Raw genomic sequence first — 27,162 nt, 5'->3', positions numbered from 1 at the left:
TTAACCCTGGAATTGATTTAAATACCAAGTGGATTCTGTACTTTCAAAATTTCAAAAAGACTTCTGCAAGGTCCCTTGTGAGAAATCAATACAAAGAGTGTGATAATACGAGGTTAGCGAAGAGTTTATAACTGAATATCCAACCGTAAAAAAAGTAGTCGTTGACTATTAGATTATTTGTAGAAAACATTGACAGAGAAATAAGGGCACTGGTAGGATTCTCCCTAATGATTTGGATATCGGGAAACTGATATAATGGGGTTTAGAATTAAATATCAGAAAATGTAAAGAACTGAATGGTTAGAATAAAAGAAAAGTGGAACAAGGCGGATATTTAAAAATGGATGGGATTTACTTAAATATTTCAGAGCGTGTCAGATACGTAGCTTGAGAGTGACATAAAACCTTTCATGGGGTACACACATTAGAGGAATATGAGGATCAGTAAGAAATTAGTTTTTATTAGACGGATGATGAGACAATGTGTTGAAAAAGTATGAGAGGGATGTTATTTCGCTTTAGTTAGACCACATTTAGAATATGCGGTAAGCACCAGGAATCCATCGGAGAAACGTTAATAAAATATTTAGATAAGTTCAAGGAAAATTCGAGGGTTTATTTAAATTATTACAGGAAGAAAGTTAGGGTCAAGATTATGCTGAAGGATTTGTCTGGAAGCCTCTTAGTTAAATCTTTTCTAAAAGTCAAAGTTATTGACTTTTAGAAAAGTGCAAGACACGAGAGTTTTTTTGGAATTCTTGAGGGAACATTTATGTCTAGAAATTATATCGATAAATTCGACAACTGGGATAAAATAAGAGAGATAGACACCGTTACAAAGAGATTCATGTACTCATTCTTCTCTCCCGCAATAGGCATGCATAACAAAATTGAATCCAAGCGACCGAATTTTTTTTCCAAAATGTAATGATTTTTTCAAGCACAACAATTATTTAATGATGTACATTGGAATATATATTCACTCGTTTGTTTAGTGTGTAGTTCACTATTCTACTGAATGCATATATTTGAAAGCGTGATTTTTTGGAAGGCAAATATGATCAATTGGTAGCAAATAATAATGCAGTATTCCACGGTCTATACAGACCAAGACGATACGGAAAAGATTTCGAAGTTAACATAATTTAATCCGTTGTTAATAAAATATATTTTGGCCTAAGTTTCGACGCTACTTCGTCAAATAATAATTTAATATTCCAATGTTAATTCTTTATTGATCTGAATAGATGAAAAGAACAAATACATCTAGTATACAAAATACAATACAAAATCTTACAAATACGATTTCTTGTTTCTCTTCCCTTTGTTTCCACTAGTGTAAAGTTCTCTAGCCTTGCAATTTTCAAAATAACATGAATTCTTATCACGTCGCTTGTCACCATATCCGCTTTTTCGTTTCCAAGTTAAGACTTGCGCAGCGTTCAAACTTGACAGCTCATCTCGGGGGTTAGATGTAAGAAGGCAGATCTTGTGTAATGTAAGAAGGGTATCTTGTCTCAATGTCGTTCCAATAAAGAAATTTTAATATTATTATGATCATCTCCAGCAGCTGCCGTAAGAGCACGAGAACTCATTTCTGTCGGTTTATCCTTTGCCATAGCTGGCTAAGGGAAGAGAGGGCTCTGTCTCCGTGAAAGATGTTTTGCGTCGCTAGGGCGACCTCTTAAGACTTTTTGAGTAGTTTTTCATGCCAACCGGGTAAGGCCAAAACAAATGATACGTCGGACGAAAAATAAGGGTTGAATAAGGACGTTCGGCGGCAATGCGGGAAGAACCGTGGCTCTTGGGAATAGCCCTCCGTCGAGTGTGGAGGGACGGGAGAGAGAAAAAAGTAGGTGGTGTGGACGGAATTGCGAGGAAGGTGGCTCCACGAAGGGGGACGAAGGTTCTTTTGGCTCTTGTAGAGACAATGAGACACGATCCCTTGGGATGGGTGACGACCCCTTTGGTCGGTGGTTCCGCGCTCGCTGGTGGCGTAGCGGGAAGAGCAGGTGATCGGCAAAAGGGAGCCCCTGACCCCCCTTGGATCCCCGACACCGAATCGCCCCTGCTCATCGCCATGAATAAATTCATGAGCCTCTACTACCCGCCATGGGAGTAGGATGCAGTCTTCTATCACACACGCACACACACCCCGAATGCACCGCGAAGTCGGAGTGCCGACCGAATGGATTTCGGTGCTTTTCTCCTAGAAATGTGTTTCCTTTCGCAATGAAATTGGAAATTTTTGCCACCTCCGTCTCCATCTCGGACCACATCGCAATTGGTTCCGACTTGTTTTGTGGGAAGATTGAATGTATTCATTGATTTTGGTGCATCAAGAGTGGAAAAGTTATGTCTTCCCATAATCTATCAAAATATTTAATTATAACTGGAAATGTATTGTAGGTCGTGCTCCATTGACCGAGAATGTGCTCGAGAAGCAGTGGGCAGTTTTCATTCCGGGTGCGGCTGCAATGACCAGCTTAGATTGGCAGTTGGCAAAAAGATAAACAGCTTTGCTCCTTCCTTGCTGAATATAAATGTCTTAAGGTCACTTCGAACTGCAGACGCACCTGTAACAGAGTAAGCACACAGATGCTTTGCTACCAACGGAACTAGCCGACCATCGCTGCTACTTCAAGACAATGCGAAAGCCTATGAAATAACATTATAAGATTAATATTACATTCATCCATGACCTAGATGTTTCGATGCATAAATATGGAGGTTGCCCTTCAAGCCTTCCTCGGTGCCGTTCAATTAAATATCTTTTACACTTGTTTAAATGATTGAAATTTGGCAATGAAATACTCTCATCCGTATCCTCATTTGTTGGCGATACCACATAATATATCCCGTGGGGTCAGATTCCCATTTACGAGATAGCTTACACTAAAGTCCCAACTTATGTCGACGTCTTTGTTGGGTGACCCCATGAAAAGTGGACGGGGTTTTCAACCAGAACGGTGTAATTTTCAAAAGATCCTTGCGTATAAATTATCATCGAAACAATCGATCTAGATGCGATGAAAAAAAACCACGTCCGAACTAGTTAGGACGCTATACGGCCATTTTTTCCAGTTTCCCCCCTCAACGGCCAGAGTACCTATTACGGCCTTGTTCGGGTGGTGTGTTTGCGTGCATATCAAATGGAGACTAGTTCTCTCCCAGGGAGAGATGGTTATCACGTTCACAAATGTTTCGGCAGCTGCTGCAAGCCATTTCGCAAAGCTGTTCATCTTGATGGCGAGTTTTAATCGTTGTCCATTTTTGCGAGGTCACTATCGCATGCCATATTGCACGGCTTCCGAGTGGTCAAGCCCCTTATGCCAAGGACCAATCACGTACGCTCCACGGAATTTGAAGTAGTGATCCAGATCGCAATCTCATTTTAATATTACATCGAAGAGTATGCCTGCCTGACCGCGAAAATGCATCAAGATATTCAAGCGTTATGAACGGGATGGAACTTGTGTAGTAATTCTTGTTAGCGATACATAATTCAATTGTATGGTTCCAATGTTGGATTTCCGGTTTTAGTCGACGATATCGACATATGCCCAATCTTGAAGGCCAATGTGGGCGCACAATATGGATCCCAAGGAGCGTGCTCCCCTCAGCTAATTTGCATTTTTCTTTTTTTTTCTAAGTTCCATGTGAATAGGTCCTCAATGGTTCTTGTAATCGTTCCCACGAGCTTTCTACATCTTGATCGGTTTAAATACATTATCCCTTCACCTTACTTCGATAATCGTTTCCTTATCTTCATCCGATCCACTTAATATCCTGCACCCCTAACGTATTCAGTTATTCAGTTTATGTAACCACCAAGTAGTTGCCGTATCCATTATTGAAGCATTGTCGTATTGTACCCTTAATTAGTCTTGCCGTACCCATTATTTAAATATTGTGATTTTGTATCCTGATTAATTAGTAAATCGCTTCTCTCTTGAAAACTCGGTATTTCCCGAGTATTTCAGTCCCAAAAGTGGATTTTAAGTTATCTGCTCTTTACTTTAAACGGAGGCAAATTTACGATTAATTAATACTACCGTTTCCGGAGACGAGAAGGGTCTATGGGGCGTCGGCGGTCTCGCTCCAGCCTTAGGCGATACCCTCACCTAATATGATACTCGCTTTTTCCCCGTGAGAAAGACTCATTTCAAATATCATTTTGGGTCGGTGAACATATAAATTGAAATCATTCTCTGTCCATAACCAGGTAATGCCTTATTAACTTTAATATGATAAAATTATTTTATTATTTACTTTCCCTGTATTGGTTAGTAATAAATTATTATTAAATCATTTATAATAAATATTATTTTATTTAACAAATATTTACTTGCTATTTTGAATGCAGCCGCTCTTTGCTTGACAGTTGTAAATTTTTATGGTATTTTAAACAATGCTTCTTATCATGCGTGTTTTATGAGAGTCATCGCAACCGGCACAAGTTTTGACAATTACATAACGTTAACGGGATGAGAAATTAAAACACAACATGATGGTTCATTAATTGAGAATGGAAAAGTAATTCGTTCGCAAGTAGAATACATATCGAAGGAAAAATAATAGAATTAATTCTTTGTCAAAAATTAGGCATTACGGTCATTTCAGCATTTATGCTTTTGAAAATTCTTCAGCCGGAATGAACCAAATGAATAATGGGGCGTGTAAAACCTCCGAACACTGCTGATATAGAAGTTAAAAATTAAACGAGTGGACTTTGGTTGTTATAATCAAATGTACACATGAATGAGTTATGAATTTCTCTAGACCCTCCTGGCGTATTTGTTAGTTGATACGAGATCTATGAAATGTAGCATGAAAAGATGGAGAGAGCAGACTTCCAGCCACCGGAGCGGAGAGGGATACATGAAATATTATCTGCTACGCGATACTTTTTCCAAGCACACTTCCCTTTGCCCGTAGGCAGTGAAGTGAAATAGTGTCTCGCACACTGGCGTTGCAAACCTAAGCCAAGGACTAACGGACCCTGGCTTCTCCGGCTACCCTTGGCGCTACTTCCACCCTCCCACCGCATATCCACCCCCACTCGCCTCGCGCGACCCCTCACCCGCCAACGAATCCGCTCGAGGGTGAAAGTGCGTACGATGTGATGTGTTCTCGCAATCTGCAACGCTAAAAATATTTATGCCATAAATTTACACAGCTAATCCGTGTCTACTAATCTTTCAAATAATCTCCTTTTTTTAAACTGAAAGGAGAAACTCGAAAAAGAAGGAAAGTGATCGTAGGGGTATATGGTAGAGGGCTTGATTTTTCACAGATGAAAGAATGAGGGTCTTTGCGAAAATGACACGTATAAGGCGCGCAGAATTATGAAATAATATCTAATATCAAGGCGATCGTAATCAAATTGACTTTGCGTGATTGAGACATGTCGAAAAAAATCACTTTGTTATATAAGTGAGGATTACGTGATGTTACGTGTGTCAAAACCGATCGAGCTGTTGCAATAAAAATGTGGAATATTACAACCGTTCCGTTATTTCGCACCAAACCGATCCGTACTACCACCCTTGGCTCCCAGGCAACACACAACCTCCTTTCCTCCCTCCCTCTCTCTCCAGCTTCTCCGATTCCGTTGTTTCTCTACCGGTTTAAATCCTCCTCCCCTAAACCCCCTCCCCCCACCCTCCCCACCTCTCGGTCCCCCGTCTCTCTGGTCCCTTTGGTTGGCCCATGGTGTGTGGGGAGGTGGAGGGAGGGGAAGGAGACCCAGGGTGGGGGGGGGGGTCCTTAACTCCCTCCGTCATGTGAGCGGGAGCGAGAACCGGGGCAGGTAGATTCCGACCCCCCGGGGAGCAGGAGGAGGAGGAGCCGGTAGCGCGCCCCTCCGTAGCGCATTAGAATATTAACTGCTGCCGCCGCCTCTCGATCGACACCCGTGATAGAGACGCCCTTGGAGAGAGAGAGACTCGGCTGGCCATCGAACGGACTCGTCCGCCTATGGGCCCACCCAGGCGAGGCCCTCAACATTTCGAGGGTCCCTCGCTCCATCTCTCTCGCTCCGTTCCACCAAGTGCCAAGTGCCTCGAAATTAGTGTGTAAGTGAGATAACCGGGATGGACTGCCCATGTTTTAACTGTGGTTGTCCGTGAACACCTGTTGCCGCGTATGTGTTGGATTATTGGCGGATCAGCGAGGCGCGAGAAGGATATTGGAAGCGACATCCTCTGTACTTCAGAGAGGTGAGCCGTACGTATTCCGCCGTCTTAAATCTGGCGAAATGTGTCCGTTTGTGCTTAATCTCATGTAATTGATCCAAACTTATTACTGGTACGAACCGAGTCTGGTCTATCCCGGGACAAGTAGTGTGCAGTCATCTAGTTATGATCTAGTCTATGCAATTACCGTTTCGCAGTAATTTTTTTCTGTTTGCATGCTGATTTGGTGCGTAATTTTCATCATTTTGGATGTTTTAATCCTCGAAAAAACCGAAGCTATACAAAAAATTCAGTTTGAATACCGAGAGGGTGTTTCGCGTAGCCTTTCGTTCTTGTAGTTAAATTTGAATTTATTATTTCGCACATAAATTGCGTGTATACTTTGGATAAAATATTGCCGAAGAGAAAGTGATTGCTAGTTTTCCGAAGAAAGTACTTTTTAATGGTAAATTTTTCTTGTACTTGTTAATGTTGTAAAATATCAAACATGCTTGCTGCCAAACCATAAGGTTGCGGGATCGAGTCCTGGCTCGTGCATGGGTCTGCTGGTTCGACCCCCTTGGACGCATACCTGATGGCCAGCCAGGGGTGGCTTATCGGGACCCTAAGGGGTGCATGGTCCACAGACGGCATTGCTGATAATGAATCGGCTTATTCATTGGTTCATTAGATTTTACTGCTAACTTTTGTTTCTTCTCTCTTTCTCGCTCTGACGACAAGGATGGACAAATTCACTGTGCCATCTTAGGTTGCCATTCCGAGGATGGGTAGCCTATGATTGATAGATCTGTAATCCATCCTGTCCTTTACCAACATTTTCATTCCTTCATAGGTCTCACATTTACTCCCGTCACCTACCCCTCATAATTTATCTTTTACCTTCCTCTGAAATCCCTTCACACTCTTTTCTTAATTTTTATCCTCATAAAACTAACCTACCTCTTAATGTTTCCAATTTTTCCCCTCGTCTTCTCATAAATGTCATCCAAAGGCTTGCTTCTGTCTTCACCCACCCTTGGCTGTTCTTCGCCATTTGTTACTCATTTCATTTTCATCGTTCTTTGATAGCTCCACGCCATTTATAATTTTCTTTCACCTTCTGTCCCAATCGTTTACGCCTCATGGCTATAAAAAGCGAATGACACATTTTATTTTGAAATTGCTTCCTCGTGTCAAGACAGGCGCTACCGCATGTTGGTAGTTGTTTCCTCAGAGCCTTCTTCGACATCTCCACTCTGTTTACTATTCTCCCATTTGTTCCAGTATGTCTTCCCCAAGCCTTCTTTGTAGATTATCTTACCTACCATGACCTGAGGTTTATTTTGATCTTGGTCTTTTTATCTTGAGGCTGTGGTTTTTCATCCCTATTTCCGTACAGATTAGTGTCCTCGGCACGTGTTCCTTTTCTTATCAAGCTATGTCGATATAAAATCGTAGCACGCTTCTCCTTTTTCCGTGTATTCGTACGTTGCCTGTTATTAATTCTCGGGTTCGCCTGTCACCGTCTAAATATACATTAATGATCTTGTGTCATAATGAGCAATTCTGAGCTGCCTACATCCTTTTGCTGTTTAGATTCTCCTCTGATTTCCCCAAATAGAATTACTGCCTCCTACACACGTGGTTGAATTGATTGGAATCTTGAGACCATCTTACTCTCTTGATGGACCTTTGTTTCGTGCTCCTTCCGAGTACCGCTGCTAATTATCCGCGACTCTTGGTCACTCGCCTAGAGTAACCTCGATTATTTCGGAGCCAACCTCTCTTCCTCCGGAGATCAACAGATCAACTGCCCCCGGCGGATTCACCGGATGTTTTTGGGCTCATCAAAGAGAACTCGCTGTCTGGCAGTGCATAGGTTTTCAATAATATTTCAATTACGTGAATCATAGACGGATTCAACCGAAGGCCCAATTTATATTGTCAAATAATATTAGAAGGCCGTAATAATTTGTTGGGGAGGTTGGTTATTTTTCTTAGATTACATTGAAAGTACCTGATTGAGTATACGCAATTAAATTAGCACAATCGCTAATGCTTTTACTGAATAAAATAAGATGACGGTAAAAGACATGCTGGAGGGAATTATTAGGACAACCCCTAAAAATGCAGGTCTAAGAGTCAGCGTGCTTTTGTGAAGTTTCCTGTTAGGTCGTGGCACCTCGGGAATGCCATGCCTGTTGATTTTTTTAACTAATCGAGCGGAAACAATATTTCAGTATGAAGGGTTAAAAAAACATTTTTCTGATTTTAATGAGGTTTTCTGCCACTCATTAAACAGGCATGTAACCAGATGACTGAAGCCTGTGATATTTCTTAGCCGAGTTCTTCTAACAACCTAAGTAGTCTAAATTATGACATTCTTTGACCGTATAGATATCAGAAGGTGATGTGCCTCCGTGTAAAGAGAGCGAAGGGATTTAATTACATATTGGAAATGGGTTTCTCATGGTCATACGCCATGGAAACGTTATTCCCCGTGGCATATTCTCCATAGCAGTCGTGCCAATCTCGTGCCGCACATCTGCCAGGGTGTCCTCCCCCTCTCGCTCGCCCCTCCACGGCGACTTCACCCCCCACCTCCCTCCCCAGGCCTTCCCCCCCCCGCTCTCCCGTAGGGGACCGACCCTTCCTCCTTCACTTTCGAAAATGCTGCCTTTTCCCACGATACAGAAACCCCCCTCCTTTGCTTCCTCATCTGCCTCTTTGAGTTCCCCGATCTATGGGTCCCTTCCCTTCTCCCCTCTCTCTTGCCCTCTTTTTAATCACACCTGTACTTCGGCGTCACACGTCAACCGCCCTTGCCTCGCTCCTTCTCTCTCGGCCCCCGATGCACCCACCCCGCGCCCCCAACGACCCTTGGCTGCGCTGATACCCTCGCTGATTTCAGGGTGGCTATTTTTTTTACCATCCATTGAAATAAAGCAGTCGCATCGCAGGCTGTTTATAATTAGTAACTTTGCAAGCACTAATAATCATGATTCTATAGTTCATTCATTTTTAAGCCACGGATTTAACTTGCTGGGAGACTTCAAAGTTGCACTTACTCCTTCGAAGAATTGATTGCTTGATTAAAATTACTGATTTTATTTAGTTTACTCGGGAGTTCCACGCCGACGCAATGATGACGTTACCGATTTATGGACAGTTAAAACAAAATGTGACTTTATCAGCTTTGGAAAGAACATATGAGTCAGTCAAGCGTTGCAAATTTCGGTGAAATTAATATGGATACTATCTCAAATTGTGTAACGGGGCTGTGTTTCTTGGGATACGCGCAGACTCTCCCTCGTCGAGTCGTAAACTGTCGCTCTCCTCCGATTCCGCGAGAAAGGGTTCATTGTCCCATGTGCGCGTATCAATGGATGCGGATTCGCTCCCTTTGCTCCTGTGACAGCTCTTTTGATGGATCTCGTTATTGGGTTATTTTTCTCACTCTTCCATCTCCACCCCGGATGAGATGAGCATTGCAGCGTGCGACCTGTTTGTTGCGTTCATGATGGCTGTCATGCGCAGTGATATCATGCAGAAGGATTTGCTGGGGTGGAATGTAATTTGTTCGCGTGCTTTCTTTGTTCTTTGATCTTTTCATCACTTCGAGTGCTCTCTCTCTCTCTCTCTTTCTCCCCGAACGCAGCTGTCGTCGGGGGCGTTTCTTTCTGAGTGTGACATTGACGTGGCGTCATTCGAAGCCAGTCCCCGTCTTTCATGCGCGTAAGTCTGCTTCTGTACGCATTTTTATACCCACGCAAGTTTTGGTTACAAGTTTATTGGGATTGCGAAATAATTTGATTGGTTTCAGTCTTCTTGCTTGGAATATATTTTCTTATATTCAAGTGTTATTTCCTTTACGATATTATTATTAGAACATAGGAAGACAAATAGCTGATCTTTTCGGAAAATATAACTGAAAAGATTTCGGGGTTGAGCTGAAAAACAATTTATTTTAATTATAAATGTATTAGGACATTGATCTTCGTAAAGAAGTTAAAACAATTGAAGTCTTATTTACAAATTTCATTTAATGAAACATGCGTTTAAACCCACCGAAGTCAAACATGAAGGTAACGATTACGTGTCTTGAGTAAAAACATTTAATTTCATTTTACAAAGGGCGTTCAAGAATATTCAAATCTAACAACAAATTACTGGAGTTGAAAGTAAGGGAACAGTATTTCAGTCAACGTACACCACCAAAAAATCATGTTTTTTACGTAAATTTATGAAAAACCGGAAGAGTTATCCACCCCAAAAGCATTTCTCTCTAACCCATGGGATTTAAAGGTTAAACACAAAACTAGTGAGAGTCATTAGAGGGCCAATATGGCGGAGTAGTTACACGTAGGTAGTGTAGCCACAGCTAATGACTTGATTAGATATTTTGAAAGCCTGTGCGGTAACGATGGCTCAGAACTAAACGAAAATCTCCCCCTGAATCGAGGCACCTAAGAATTACGTAATTATAAGCGCAGGTGGCGCGGAAAATTTTACACCATTTTTACAAATCGTATTTCTCAAGACCTTTTCATAAGATAATTTGGCAAAATACAAAAAAAGATTACGTCATCCCATTTGCAAAGTGAACACAAAGAGGACTCTGGGAATTACAGACCAACATCATTAATTTCCATCTCAAGCCAATTTCTTTAGTATATTATTGTAACTGTTTGCTTATCCTAATTGACCATAGTCTCCTCACAGTTACACAAAATAGGTACAGTAATAGTTCATATGGTGCAGTATAACTTGAGTTATTCATGATGACATTCTCAAGTCGTGGGAATCAAGAGAACATGTAGACCCTCTATTCTAAGAACTTAAAAAAATATTCGATCATGCATCACGTGCATGTAATAAGCCGATGATTTTCGAACTCTGACTATGTAGAATTATGGAGAGAGCAGTTAATTGGTTTCTTAATTTTCTTTGTTAGAAGCCAAAGTAATAATTAGTTATTTTAGTTCCTTTTCGCAATAGCTACTTTAACAGAATCATCCGCTAATGATTCCCCCTGCCACACACCTTTTTCGTGGCTCGCAGGGTATTGATGTAGATGTAGATGCAGATGCAGAGTGCACTAAACTGCTGGAATGTTAGTGTTCAATTCCCTCGCCGTAACCGGGACTCGAGCCAGGAGAATACGATTCCTAATTTAATAGTTCAAAGCATACAGCTGTAAATCGAAGGATCCGGGTTCTAGTCTCGTACCAGGCGAATAATTTGAACCACATGTAATTGCTAATTGCTCTCTCTCTTCTCTCTTCCTAATTAAAACTTTTAGTTATTCGCAAAAAAATACTAAACATTCAATTATGACCATCAATGAACTTAATTTAATATTTCTGCAGCGCGTTTTCAGGTTTAAAGTTCCTGTATGTCGCCCTGAAAGTTCTGGATCCTCTGTATAGAGAGAGTGCACATAGAGGCTATCAGAATTAGTGGTGTTTTCATAACCTGGGTAAGACATTTTGGCCGTCAGCCCCCTCTCCTCCCCTCCAGCCAAGTCTACACCTCCAGGGTTTGTGATCATTGTAGACTCTTATAGAGCTGTAACTTCTTTTTAGCTCCCTACTCAATTTTCTCATTTATAAAATCGTCTGGTGTGTAGCTCTATGTAAATACAGTCGTAATTTCCTTATGACTACTATTTTATGTTACGATTTTTATGGGGCATGGCAGTGCGGAGGATAGAGCGTTCGAATACCGACCAGACACTCCGTCACGAGGATTGGAGTCACGGTGACTTAGGACGTTCACAGCTTCACCCAAGCTGTGTGAATTTTCGAATACTGGAACTTTCTGGGACACCACAGGCGGCACAGGGTAAGACATTGACCTCCTGGACCCTGGTAGCTTTGAATTTCACCTGCGGCCGCAGGGCTTAGACCTGGGAGAGCTCTATCCTTATTTATCAAGCCCACGCAGATAACATTTACTCTAGTTTTGGTAATTAATATAAATTAGCATTGAAAAAGTGAAAATTTTCGTTGGTGTTTTCGTTGAAAACAATTATCCAATCCGGCGCGTTTTCAGTATTCATGGTACTGCTGTTAAGACAAGGTGCACGTTGGCTATTAATATTTTTGAAATTGAATCCCAATAACGGCTGCGTTTCCATGCGCTGCACAACGTGCATATGGCAACATTGGCGTGTGTGGTGGTCCAAGAGATGGGAGATAGGTCGCGGGTTGCACGGGCCGCCGCTCAGAGCGAAGAGGGTGGTAATTTAGTCCGCTCCACCCCCACCCCTCCTCCGAAAGCCTCCACCCCCTCGCACGCCCCCGCAAACCCTGCCCCTCATCCTCCAACTCCGCGGAGGAAAAGCGCCCTCCTCCCCCTCCGCGCTCTTTTTTTATTGTTTCCCGGCTGCTTTCCATAAATGAATGATCCCGTCCGTTGTGACTGCAGGGCCATGTGTGACGGGGTGTGCTGCCACCAGGGGGTTGGAGGGGGCCGTGCACGTGCGTGGTGTCGGTAGCATAGGTTCGGGTGCGGGTGTGGTACCACCGAATGCTGTGGGGTGGGGAAGAGGAGGAGTGATGTCGGTGCAAAAGTCATGGGGTGACGAAAAATAAAGGGGGTCGACAAAAGGGTGCGCGTACCCAGGACTCTGTGACTGCATTAGGAATGAATGCAGGGTGTGGAATTAGAAGTTGAGAGGGGAGAATTGAAGCGTTTTAATTTCCCCAAAAATTTGATGGAAGGTTTTCTTGTCATTTTCTTCGGTACCCGTAAAAGAATAGGGTCGTGCAGAATATTTTAGCTACAAGACGTGTGAGTGATATTTTTGTGTGTTCTTATACTGTTTGTTACTGTCAAAGTTTGTTATTCAACCCTAACGTGTTACTTCGACGAAATCATATACATATATATATATATATATATATATATATATATATATATATATATATATATATATACAGTATATATATAAACGGGCCTCGTATTTCGTGAGACAGTAGGAGAAATGCATGTTGCACAAAATTTTGGTGTGTGCATAGAAAGTCTATATGAATATTCCACGTTGTGGATTAATTGCAATGACTTCAGATGTGTTTTAATATTCTTCGAAGTGGCTCATCAATAATGACTGAATATGTTCATATAACACATAGCTGACTGTGTAACATAATAAGTGTCTTCGAAACTTTGTGGGGGGCAGGTCGAGATGGTGCGATGGCTAACGCACTGGCTTCCCATCGAAAGGATCCGGGTTCGAATCCCGGATGCGGCATATTTTCGGTAGTATCCCGATCCCTACTTGAGTTGCTTTGTGAACACTTTGAGTGAGCACGGCGTCCGTCGGATGGGATGTTAAACTGCGGACCCCGTGGCGCCTTTCGACAAGAGTAGGCTAATGCCGACTTCGGGTTTCTCTTCACCCTTCCACCTTACCCAACCATCCCTAATGGCGCAAATGACCTTAGCTGTCGGTCACCTCCTATAAAACCACCTTTACTACTCGTACTCGGCTTTTGGGTTTAAGGGAAAAAGGTCTCGCAAAATTTTTCAAACGTTACACTTTTTTCTCCGTTCACTTTTTTAATGCATTTTAAAATACGGCTATGTCAAATCTCAAGGATTATGGTGGAGTGGTCGAGAGGGGGTGAGGTAGGAATCAGGATACAAAATCCATTATCCCCTTTTCGGTGGAGCTTTATGTCGGAACCAGATGCCGAACGATCCTGGAAGCAGCGCGGCGGGGGCGGTGAAATCCGTGAGGGGACTACCTACCTGACCTCCGTGACGCAGGGTCGTTTGATTTACGGAGAGATGGTCACAATGCTATCATTCGAGTAAGGCTTCAGTCGAATAAGCCGGCAGATTCGAAAGCACCAGCAGACTGCTTCGAATCGGGAGGGTTGGCTTCGTCGGGGGGTCATGGGGGGAGGGGCGGTGGCGATCGCTTTTGCGCTCGGGCTTCCGTTCCATTAACTCCCTCAACTCACACTGCGGCGCCGGAAATGAGTGCCAGGTCCCCTAAAACAAATGGCATCGATAACAATCGAGAGAAAGGTGCCCTACCGAATGCACAATTCCATTAACCCGCTCCCGTTTCTAAATAAAATTAATAGCTTTTTTCTGTCTGATTGCAGCAATCATCATAAGAAAAGACTGACCCGAAGCTCGGAGAGAATGGCAGGGGATTTGAATTGTAATTACAGTGCTTCTCAAAGGCAGTAGTGCGTCTTTCAAATATTGGGAAGGTCTCATTAAGGCCTTGGTGCACTATCTCAACAAACCTTGTGTCCTGAGTGATATGTTTTTATCTTTTTATCCTTTTATCGGTGTAATTTTCGGAAAGCCAATGACGTAGCAATGGCTCCTACGATGAAATCTGTAAACTGTTACACTTCGTGTGGCGAAATATTTACCCTGTATTCATTTGCCATAGTGTAAACGTCAACAGTTGTTGCCAGATTCGTTCAACCTTCCCCACGACTGCAGCTTCCCGTCCTGACAGGGTGGGCTATCTGACAACTCAACCGTAACGTCATAACTCAAATATCGTTTCTATGTAAATGACGCCAGATTTGCCCCTTCACTCGCGGGTATCTTGAGCACTCCGTCACCCTCGTCGACCTCTACCGGCACCGCATCCATTCCGGCTCGACCCCTAGGATATTGTACGGGTACTAATTCACTCCCTGTTGAAAACAGGGCATCATTTATATTCCGTTTGTCTCTCTCTCTTTAAGCCCCGTAGCATGTTCCTTGTCTGCACACTTCGGACGCGGGCATAAAGGGAGGGGGGCAGGGTAGGGTGGCGGGGGTGAAGAAGGGAAGACCACGCCTCGGTGATCTTGACCACCCGGCGGCGGTGGATCGGGGGTCGCGAGGGGAACGGGGGTGCGGTATCGGGGTGGAAGAGGGGGATCCGGGAGCCATGTGACACGGCGGAAGGGGTGTGTGTGGGGTGGGGAGAGAATTTATTATAATGCACGGCGAAGGGAATAGGGGGGGGGGTCGGCGTGGAAGGGGGCCCGCCCCTCTATTATCGCGAAATGTGTCGTCGACGGGGTGTGACGGAGAGCGAGAATGTGTGAAGGGGGAGGAGGGGGCGAGTTGGAAGGGGGGAGGGGGCAAAGGGTTGTGGGGTGGGTTGGGGATAGTGTACGGGGGGAATGAATGCGTGGTGGTAGGGGATGAAATGGGGAGGAAGGGGGGTCGCGACGAGGTTAGGGGCGGCCGTGTTTCCTCGATTTTTTTCAAATGGGCGGGGGAGAAGGTTGTGGAGGGAGGGGTAGGATTTGCCCCTAACCATGGTTTTATCCCTCTCGTTTCTATCGCCGGGTGGCTGTATGGTAGCAAATGGCGATAATTTGGTGATGTGACGATAAAAAGACCAGAAATTATGTGGGAATAGAATTTAACGGCTACGGGTGAGGTGGGTTTGGTGGCGACTCCATGGCGGGTGATTTTCGCCTGAGCGGAGTTGTGTTTTATTATGCCTTTGGGGATTCCTATATTTGGACCGTTTAACGAATTTTATGACTGAGAGAGAGAAGGTGTTTTGCGGTCGAGATGTCATCATTTCTCAGCAGTATCCTTGTTGAGACCTGAAGTTTTAATGTTTCTGGTTTTGCAATGAGCGACACCTATATTGCTTCGGAGAGTAATACTTACCATGCACGGTAATTTGTAGCACAGCTCTTAAATTTTACGTCGCATCATAAAAAAACTAAGTAAAAGTAGAAGCACTTGCTCCGAAAAATTAAATATACGTACCCAATAAAATTTATTTTCATTAGGTCAACTGGCTCCAAAATGTTAATATGGGTCATTTATGTTTCATTTTTGTCGGAATGATAAAAAAAGCTTCTGTGGTCAGCACTTTATTAGATCTTATTCTCTTTTTAAAACTCGCATTTTGAAAAAATATCATTTTATCAGTTTTGAATCCAACTTATTTCTTTCCGGCACATACAATCATGGTTGGTATTCATATTTTATGATGGATATATCCTACTAACGCTTGTCCTGTAAAACTTATTATCGATATTCGTTCATTCTTCTGTGAAATTAAAGGGAAGAGGCTCACCGTATTTTAGGATCAAGTTTTTTTTTCCTTTTACTTATCCGATCGTGATATCCCTCGCTTCGCACTGTTGACGTAGCCTTCGATCTGGATTTTCTCTCCCTTACACTGCCAACGGACACTATGGGGTGTTGTGGATGACACGATTCAAAGCAATGGATTGTCTAGAATTGTCTGGATTTGTTTGGATGTCTCGAAGGTGCGGTGAAAAGAGAGAGGGTCGTCGGACCGTTCTGAATGTACTTAATTAGCGAGCGAGTAAATCCTCGAAAGTACGTTCGAATTCAAACAATTATTTCGCCCTCATTGGTTGTCATAGATGAGATGTAGCGGCTGTTCTATGCGCTTACGTAACCGAGTAATAAAATAATTTCCTGCAAACAAAAATATAGATGTTATTAATTCAAATTGTTGAAAAACGAAATATTTTCCTTAACTTGTACAAACTTTAACTTGTATGTGAAAGAGCATATTTATTAGTTCCATTTGATTCTTCTTAATTTTTTGTCTCCAAAAGATTTTGTCAGTATCGGTTAGAAGCATGCCGACCCATTCGCATAGAGACGGAAATTTAAGCAGTGTTTGCTTTCATCTACCGCCTTCTATATCACGTAGATCCTCATTTAGTTCTTTCAAGATTTGTACTTATTTTTAAAGAGACGCCTCACAATGATTCCACTCAAATCATGTATTAATAAATCTTTGATTGGTGCGAAATATCGCCTGCATTTCTCATTGCGGGGGGAAGGAAATCATTTCTCTCTTTGAGGGTTTGCCAAGACGACTCTTGACCGTGATACTCAAGATCATCTTGGGGAGCAGCAGTCATCAACCGGAAGTGACTGTCTTTCCTGTAAGTCTCCACTTCCCGCTCTCTTCCCAGCCGAGCCATTCTCATCCTTTGAAAATTGTATAAGTTCACCTAATATGTCATAATCTCGTATTCCGTCCATCCGTCACCCTCTGCGCTGCGTTCCATCCATCCGCGATTGCCTCGCCGTGCCATCCGCGGCAATTAATCATCAATCACTCGTTTTTTCTTCTACAATAGAGCATTTTCATTCACTAACATCTTCTCTTCTAAATGACCACTCCTCCCTACGTACAATATTATCAACAGCTTTTCGATTCCATCCTCGTGCGAGCTCTCGATCGCGGACACAAACCGATGGAAACAAATAAGAACGCCTAGTCGGGAGCACAGCCAATAAGGAATGGAGCGAATGGATTTGGCAACGCTCGTGCCATTTTCCAATTACACGGAAGTGATAATATTCCTTTCGAGTGATTAAACGGGAAGTGGGGGTGTGGTGCGGAACCACGCCGACGGCACAACCGTTTTTGCGTCTTTCCCGATCTGGTCCCATTTCGGTTTGTGCCGCTTGTTGGTGCGGGGTGTTGGTGCGAAGGAAGTGGCGAGGGGTCGAGGCGCAGAGCGTTTCCAGGAGAGCTTTCGAGGAGGGAGGCAGGGGTGTGTGGGGGAGGGGAGGGAATGGAGGCAATCGTTAGTCGAGGAGGGAGCAATGACGTCTGCTGCCCCCGGAGAAAGGGTAAAGGCCCTTGTCTCGCTCTGCTGATCCCCGATCCAGTTTTCATTGGCCTCCCACCGTTCGAATTTATGAGCCGGAGGGACCGCAAGTGGCCCCCATAACAAAGTCAGGTTTGTCAGATTTTGCGGGTTCGCCCCCGGGGTTGGTGTTGTGGGGGTGTGTGGCGGGGAAGAGGAGGGGGGTGGAGAGTCCGAAGGAGCGAGTGGATGATGGAAAGCGGAACTGGATGAGTCCGCTCTCAATGGATTTCGTGCTGCTGCGTTCGACCGAGCGGGAATCGACGACAATTGCACGCTCTCCGCCCCCTCCGCCCCTTTGCCCCCCCTCGTCTCTTTGCCCACTCGCCACCTTCTCATGGCCATTGTACCATGGCTTCTATTCTTTTATTTGGATCTATTATTTTTGTTAATTACTCCGGTTGGCCGATATAACATAATGATTTGACTCACGGGAGTGATGACTAATTATTCGATCTTTTCCTTCACGAATATTAGCATTATTTCTTTATTTATGTCATATTTTCTCTCTCCAAGGAAGGGAGAGTGACTGAGAGCAGCTGAGGATATTGGCTGTTGATAAACTACTTCCCGATGAAGTATTGCTAATATATTTCGACAAAAGCCGTGCTGATATACTCTTAGGGGTGGGTATACGTGTTATTTACTCAGTTCCTCTAATTTACGGGCAAACATTTGACTTCCTATGGGTTACTTATGTTTAGTGTGCTAATATCGTGTATTAGTTCTCGCCAGTCATTTAAAATACATGAAAATAATGCGATAATCCTGCGATGAAGGCTTCCGTGGTGAATGCTGTGAATTTCATTTCAAACCTGAAGATTCTGACTGCGACGCTAGCAAAACCGTCGTCCCGCCTGATGGAGCAACGCAGGAGAAACCCGATGACCCTGGTGTCGATGTGATAGCCCTATTCAGTTCTACCTCTCTCAATATTACTCAAATTATTACTTAATACTACATTTGTACAGCCTTGGTAAGCAGACATAGTTCATAATACGAAAACATTCCAAAACTATCGGGAATCTCTCTGACGATTTTGAATAAACATTTCACAACATCGGAAGTCATTAATTTTGAACTCCTTTTCTCCCTGACAAAGCGAAATATTACGATTAGCTGGATACCCTAGATCACGAGCACTCTATTCGCGAAACCTTAAATCACTGTACAAGGTTTACACAATCTACATGTATTTCATCGACAATGCCTATGCGCCGATCAGCTAGCTCGCTTGCTTTCATTTAGCATTAATCTAAAAACGGCACTTTTTGCCCCTTACATTGGACTATTAACAACGATTAATATACGAGGACAATGGACGCAATCACAAACTCCCAAGCCTTGGGTGAAGGAAAACCCACCCTGGCGGGAATGGAACCCGCGACCTTTGGCTTGGCAGGCGAGGAAGTTACTCCGCCACGACCGGGGCCGGCATCGCACGTTATTGGAGATTGCATTCGCTTAAACTCTCATGAAATTTTAAACGCATCGGTAAAAAGGCATTTTGAAACAGGAAGGTGCCCGTCGACGCATTCATACGTGTATGTGCCCACTTACCATCTATTACTCTTCATTCTCTCTCGTTTTGCCCTTGAGGAGTCGCTCCCTGGGGAAGGAGCACCACCGCACGGTGCGTCGTCCCTGGGGCGGCGTGCCGCGTGCTGCCTTGGTGCATCCCACCCCCGCTTGCTTGTTACACGGCGGAGGGCACTCTCGCGCCCTTCCCCTCCTCTCGGCGGCCGCGCCTCCTTGACGCGCGCGTGTGCTTTCGAGTGTTCGCGGTGGGGAGGAGAGAGTTACAGTTGCCCCTTGTTTATCGCCAAGGGGGGTGGGAGAGGCACGGCGAGGGAGTGGGGGGGGAGGCGAGAGAGCCAAACCCCCTTTTCTCTCTCTCTCTCCAACTCGACTGGAGAGAGAGAGAGGAGCAGCCCTCGAGGGGGTCAGATGGCGCGAGCGCGGTTTGGCTTGGCTTGGAGGGGGAGGCGGTTGAAGGGGCAGGGCGCGGAGAGATCTCCCTCGCTCTCTAAACTCAATTGTCTCCCAAGTGGCTCCGTTCAAAAGGAATTATTTTTTTTAACGCTCGGAAACTACACGGTAGCCGAGCAGCAGTGAATCCTCGAGGCTGACGTCTCACACTCGTTGAGCAGAATTTGCGAAGAAGACAAAACAAGTGGTTAAAGTGGCACGCATTAGATTATTTAAACGGTTGATGCTTTCATAAATGTGCTCTATGAAATGCTCGTTATGTCAGCCACTTCTATTGAGTTGCGTAGAGGTTATATTTGTTATTCAATAGTTTCAATTGTTATTTTTTGGAAGTATCGCCAGTCATGAATTTTCACCTTTTTGGCGTTCAACAATACCACAATAATGCACACGCATTTTAGGTACGAGCGTAGAAAATACTTTATTGAAAGATTGTTTAAAATTAAAAAAAACTCAATAACGAATTAACGTTTCTGCAGTCCCAGCCACCTTCATCACAGTACAAGGAATAACTGTTTGACTAAGTTACTTCTCGTACTCTGATGGGCACCTCTGGAACCCCTGGGACCAGAAGGTTATACCTTCAGAAAGTTTTTAATTTTAATTAATCTTTATTAAACATAATTGTCCACTAGTATCTATATGTATGCACGCGTATTGATTGGATATTATACACACACACATATATATATACGAGGGTCATCCGGAAAGTAGTACCCGTTCGTGAAATAAAGACACAAAAGTAAATATTAACAAACATAAAAAATTTTATTTGAAAGAGGATACTTTAAACTACTTCTCAACATAATCTCCAAGCAAATTAAGGCATTTGTCATAACGTGTGACAAGTTTCTGTATTCCTGCTGCATAGTCCTTCGCCGCCAGCTCATTGAGATACGCGAGGGACCCATCTTGCACAAATTTTTGCATAATGCAGATGGTGTTTAACAATTTCATGAACAATTGTTCGAGAAACATTGGGAAAATGCTCACAGATGTCATCAATTGTGACGCGCCGATCGTTCCTCACGAATTCGTCAACTGAGCTCACCAGTTGGTCTGTAATGACAGACGGTCTCTCCGAACGCTCATCGTCGTGTGTGTTCCCCCTCCCCATGTTGAAGTTGCGACACCACCGCCGAACAGACGACTCGTCCATTACATTGTCTCCATACACCTCCTTTAATTGGCGATGAATATCACATGGGCGGACGTTTCTTGCATTGAGGAATTTAATCACTGCCCTCACTTCACAACTGGCGGCGTTCTCAATTTTTTTAAACATTGTAAACAATCACAGAAACAACACAGGCAATGCTAGCGTCACGCAACTTGGCTCAGAGAAGGCAGACAAGCCACTGAAGCTATCTGACCTCGTCCAGCGGCTACTCGCGTCGTCAGCACTTCATGCGGCACGAACGGGTACTACTTTCCGGATGACCCTCGTATGTATATATATATACACACACACACACACACACACACACATATATATATATATATATACACATACTTACTTGTCTTACTTACTTAGAAGGCCTCGAAGAAGGCCGGAAGCTTAAACAATTTACAATGTGTGTCTTTTATTTTTGTTCTATTTTGCCGTCCAAATATAATACTGCTCGTGTGAGTGTTTCTAAATGATCAATATATATATATATATATATATATATATATATATATATATATATATATATATATATATATATATATATAGTACAATACACAGTAACACATAATATAGTATCACAAAAAAAGAGAACACTCACACGTATTTTCTTGATATTTCGACGGAAACAATCCGTCTTCCTCTGAAGATATAGAAGTAATGCATCTTTTTTTGTGTTTCTATATTATGTGTTACTGTGTATTGTACTATTCGGCACTTCCGTGTTACGTCTATGAAAGCATATATATATATATATATATATATATATATATATATATATAAACATATAACGTAATTTAGATACAGTATACGTAGAGTAGCACTAGTTCAGCGTGCGTTAGGTAATCCCTGGTTAAATCGGGGGAAAGGATGGCCAACAATCAAAGCTAAGCTATTAAAAATTGGAAATTTTATATGCATATATTGTAATATATATTTATATATTAAAAATTGGCATTAGAGTATTAAAGTAGGGAGTAATACAAATTTAGTGCCCATTTTTTACGCAAGTTTCATTGGAAATATTTTCATTTCGGAAAATCTTTGCCTGGCTGTGATGGAGGCGGTTAAACCCGGAGGGAAGTGTGGGGATAAAAAGGACAGGATTGAGGGCCCCTAAAGTCCTGCAATAGGGGTTGGTTTCGTCCGAAGGCGCGGAAGTCTCTGGTGATGGACCGAGTGATTTTGAAATTTTATTTTTTATCCTCTTTAAGCTCCTGAAGGTGGAGAGAATTTTTTTAATGCCTGAGCTCAGGAGAGCGGAAACATGCAATTATTGTACGAATGCATCCATGCGGCAGAAATTCCCGTCGGTCTAGGCTTCTGCCCTCTGCTGCCTCTGCTCGAAGACAAAGGTGGGAATGAAAGCATTTCGGAGTTCGGTCGAGATTTCATTGCTCTCTGCTCCGGACTTATTAACGGTCAAATGAAAATATGAGAGTTCTCGTGATTCACGTTCTTATGTGTGGAACAATTTTTCGGATTCCACTGCCTTGTTTTTCACGAGCTTGTCATTTTTGCTTAAAGCTAGTAAAAATATACGGTGATCCTGAGCTTTCATAAATCTTTCGCTCTTTTGCGTGCTCTTTCGAGCGTGAAGGTTGAATTTTCGCTCCCAAAAAGTTGATTTGTAATGCAGTTTGCCATTTCAACGAGAATTATCGGTAATTTTAACGTGAATTGGTATTTCATCAGCATTCGATCTGAATTCCACATAATTTAAGTTTTTTGCACTGTCCATGATTTTTTATCAGTCATACACGTAAAACATGATACATGTTGAACGTTAGAATTTGCCGATTTTTTAAAAATTCTGTCTTCAGATGATAAATACCATTGTTTAAAGACATCGCTGACCAACTTTGATATATATCCGTCCGACTGTTTCGCAGTCATGTTTGTATAGGTACGACCCAACCGCATCATCCCTTTCCCGCTGCGCCTAATCCTACAGTAATGGGGATTTGACACGTTCGTTGAGTTCCCTTTGTCGGTGGCTCTCATAATCTTACCACCTCATTGCAGTCGCCCGAGACCAGTACTCTTTGTGTTCTTCATACCACGGACCTAATATTAGAGATTCTCCGGATCGAGTCCCATTCATTTTGGCACACGCTCAAAACTGAGCAAAAGCCAGTTGCTGGAGAGAGAAAGAGAGTAATTCTCCCAACGGGAAAACTTGTTTTTCCGGCCTCGCTCTAAACAATATCATTTATATCATTACAGATCATGGATTATAAATATTTATAGTATCAAAAGAAAATATACTCGCATAAATGGCCAATTCGAACACGAAGTTTAAGACACCTTCGTATGTTAGTTGTGAAAATGTCACAGACAACAATGTATCGTCGGTCAGTCCGTAGCTCCAGAGAAGAGACGTTATATTTTCGGAGCATGTTACGAAACGTAATCACATCTGGTCTGTATTGATACCGTGGAAAAATAGTAATTTGATTTGTTAAGTATTTTCAGCTTAACCTAGTAAAATATTGTCAATACTAATTTTAATTTGGAAAGGGGTTTGAAGCATCTAATGGGTTCCAAGCGTGCATCAAATGCTAGGGACAGATGGAATACTTTGCTCGCATCTTCACTTGAACTGTGTATAGTATGCAATGGTTTTAGAGCACTGAGGAAAGTAATCGATCTAAACTCATGTCAATCTTTTTCTCCAACAGAGGGGAGTTGGCCGGACGATGCTCAAGTGGACTTCGGTGGGTGTGTCTGGTGCAGGCGGGCCGTCGGGGCGGTCCTCGTCGCCCTCGAGGAGGCCCCCGCCGATCCCCCCGAGGCCGGGAGCGCGGGCGGCCTCGGGGGAAGACACCACGCTGGAGCCGGGCGGGGGCCTCCTCGACCGGATCCTCGCGGGGTGGTCGCAGCGGAAGAGGGCGCCCTCGACAACGGCGGCGCCCGGAGACGGTGACAGCAGCGTGGCCAGGCGGAAGGCACTCAAGGAGAGGAAGGCTTCCGGCGTGAGGCGCGGTGCCTTCGTCAAGGTATGCCCGCCCCCCTTAATTCTCCTCCCGTTCCCCAACGTCGCCTCCATCCGCTGAGGAGGTGATGGACGGGTGGGAATGTGGAAGTCTTCCCGAGGAATGCAATTCGGCCACCACACACACTATAGAAAAAATAAAACTTCCTCGAATAAGCTAAATTTCGTAATTTTTACCTATATGATAGGTAGCACACACCATTAAGTTGGTGTTTCCAAATGGTATTGGTATAAATTGTAATCGCACATCTCGGTTGTGATTGCACAGTCAAGAAGTGGCAGAGCATTGTAAGAACTACGTGACAGAGCATATGTTTAAAGAATGCGTGTCCTGCTCTCCAAAATGTGGTGATTTAAAATACACATATTCAAACAAAATTGTGGTACCTCGCCGAAAAGAGCATTCTGCTAATGGCCGAAGGCTTAAATTCCTGGCTGGCACCTTTGGAAGATTCCATCCAAGTCTAAGTGACGTGATGTTTTGCCAGAATTTGTGGAAAATCAATTGCAAATACCTTTTAGGTGTGAGTGCTACTGGCATCTATCAGTTTCAAATTTCAGAAGGATTTTTGAGTTTTTCGAATTCTCTAAAAACCACCCATTTTCACACCAACTAGACATCTTTTATCTCAATAAGGTAACCATGAATCGACGATCCCTAATTTTTATTCCATTTCGATCAATTTCAGGCGAAATCAAAAGGGAGTTCTGTGTATGCCACCCCTGCGAGGAGGAGGTTGGTCCTTTCGGATGTTGGCAATCGTGCCACCCCAACTACCACTACGACTGCCAGTGATTCGTCCCCAGGTCACCGCCGCCATAACGGTGGTCCCATGGAGTCCGGAAGGTCATCTGCAGCCAAAAGACTCAAGGCCACACCCAAGGGCGAGTTGGAATGGGAAAGGTGGGCTCTCATACCCTTAAAGCGGATTGCCATCCAGTTGTGCAGTATTTGTACATAGACCCAATGGCCAATCATCTGCGTATTTGATTAAGTTTTTCTTATGTATAAGGGTGGGTTCTTTCATTTAGTGATAAATTATAAAATAGTTACTTTCCAAAATTTCGAATTATTTATTTAATTGAATACGGATGAGCAGAATTCCATGAACTTCGAAGGGGTAGTTTGACTGAAATCGATGGGGATTGTGGGATGAAAATTGATTCACTATAGTTATTAATGAAGATCATTTCAATTGTCCTAACATGTCATATTGAAATCAAAGTTTCCAATTGATCTTCGGGATGATGAGTGGGCATTAAAAAATATTTCATTTAATACATGGAGTCTTGCGATAGGTTTTATCAGTCATCTAAAAAATTTGGTTTCATGCAAGTAATTTATTTTCTCTATTAGAATCCTGAAATTCTCATCCAATAACCGTTCGGTTCACATTTTTAATTATTTGAATACATTTTCCCATAGTACGTAGTCTAGTGATTCAATTATTGAATTTAATAGTAAAATTAATAGTAAATACATGCATAATGAAGGCGTTTGAAGCCTCCGCAGATTATTTTCACTTGATTCTAATCCACATTCTCCTTCCACAAAGGGCGTACACTCGACCCAAGTCGAGGGAGCGAAATGGGAAGAGTTCCTCCGGCATGGACAGGGTGCCCTCGTGGCAGGGGTCGTCCGAGGGGGGGAGGAGCGACGAGGCGACGTCCCAGGAGAAGGAGACGGAGGAGGAGGATAAGGAAAATAGCGAGAACTGGGACCGCGAGAGCGAGAGGAGGATGAGCAGCCGGCGGCGACGGCGGAGGCGCCGAGACAGCCGCCGCAAGTCCGCCTCTGAGACGGAGGGGCCGGTCCCCGCCGTCGCCGCCGTCTCCGAGTGCTCCTCGTACGCGGCAACCGTCTCCACGGCGGCCGCTTCCACGAGGTACACCGCCTACTACTCCAATTGCTGCCGGGCCTCCGCCAACCCCCCACCGACCGCCGACCCCAGTGGATTCGTGACCCCGAAAAAGTCCAGGGTGAACTGGGAACGAGTGAAGCAACATGCCATTACTGACCTCAACAAATTTAATAGTGCTGTGTTAGATTTACCGGGCTACTGCCCTGGTGCATCCACCTCCGTTAAAAGCTGTGATAATCAATTGTTAAATAAGCCGTTATGTACTTTTAACTCATACGGGAGATTCTGTAGTTTAGCCGGTGGGGCATCACTTGGCCCCGCCTTCATGGAGCATCGCGACCGTGCAAAAGAAGAATCAAACTGCAGGCCAGTGTCTTCTCACTATCCGGATTCAGCCTTCGTTCCTTATAACCCTTCTCAAGTAGTGAGATCTTCGAATTTGACCTCCTCCGTACAGAGACCGACCACGGTACCATCCTTCTCGAATCCAGGCTACACGTCTTCATCGACTCTAACATCTTCCGAGGCATTGACGCATGGCTCGTATTATCCAAATCCAAACTTGTTCAATGCTGCATGTTCAACTCAAACCGGAACTTCCTCTGGAATTGCATCTTCCACATCATCGTCAACTAAATCTATCTCCTCCTCCTGTGGACCCAACTCTACCCTCTCATCTTCGTACAACCCAGAGATCCAGATAGAATATTCACCCAACGATCAGAGCTATCGAAACAGTATATTGCGCCTAAGTCAGAGGTTGTACAGGGGCTGTGGGTCAAGAGCATGTTCCCCGTTTATCCATCCTCTTCTTCCCCCAGTCGCACCAACTCCTTGTGGAAATAAGGCTGCCATTAGGCGAAGGCTGACTGATGATTTTGAGGCTCCAGTTGCATCCTCAACATCTAGCAATGCTTCTGGATGTGGGGGTATTTCTCCCTTAGCACGAGATTTGGCATGGATGCAATTAAACTGTTCCAATTTATTTGACAGAAAAAAACCGATTAATATTCACCAAAGCAAAGGAAATTCTTTAAAAGATAAGAAGAAAAAATTTGAGAGTGACGAGGGTAGGTTAAATGCTGAAACAATCATTGAAGAAGATGCAGAGTCCAGTGGAGAAATATCTCTTCCTCTATGTCCTAGCTGTGGTAAAAATAAAAGTCAAAATGGTGGGAAAGACATTTCTTCATCTGAGGATAATGACAGCAAATCCCTTGCACAAAATAAGGGCAGTTCTGAGGAAAAGGTTGATTCTGTAAAATCTTCTGAAAAGGGGGACGAATGTAAACCACCCACTGCTCCTCGGACTAATATAGATTGCAAATGTGTAAGAGCAAAGGAA

General features: G+C 43.6%; 1 protein-coding gene across 1 annotated transcript in view; it reads left to right on the top strand.

The window, feature by feature from the left end:
* Nucleotides 1-17,759: 17,759 nt before the first annotated feature.
* LOC139696612 (serine-rich adhesin for platelets-like) overlaps nt 17,760-27,162 on the top strand; it is an 11,687-nt gene continuing 2,284 nt past the window's right edge. Inside the window, exons 1-4 of the mRNA XM_071595423.1 lie at nt 17,760-17,786; nt 23,642-23,959; nt 24,645-24,859; nt 25,512-27,162. The exon at nt 25,512-27,162 is cut by the window's right edge and continues 2,132 nt beyond it. Coding sequence (XP_071451524.1) covers nt 17,760-17,786; nt 23,642-23,959; nt 24,645-24,859; nt 25,512-27,162 — 2,211 coding nt within the window. The remainder of the gene's footprint in view (nt 17,787-23,641; nt 23,960-24,644; nt 24,860-25,511) is intronic.

Source organism: Hetaerina americana, unplaced genomic scaffold (assembly GCF_022747635.1).
Source record: "Hetaerina americana unplaced genomic scaffold, ioHetAmer1.1.p SCAF_1, whole genome shotgun sequence".
NCBI classification, from domain to species: Eukaryota; Metazoa; Arthropoda; class Insecta; order Odonata; family Calopterygidae; genus Hetaerina; species Hetaerina americana.
The sequence above is the reverse complement of the archived record's forward strand: the minus strand, read 5'-3'. Positions and strand labels throughout refer to the sequence as shown.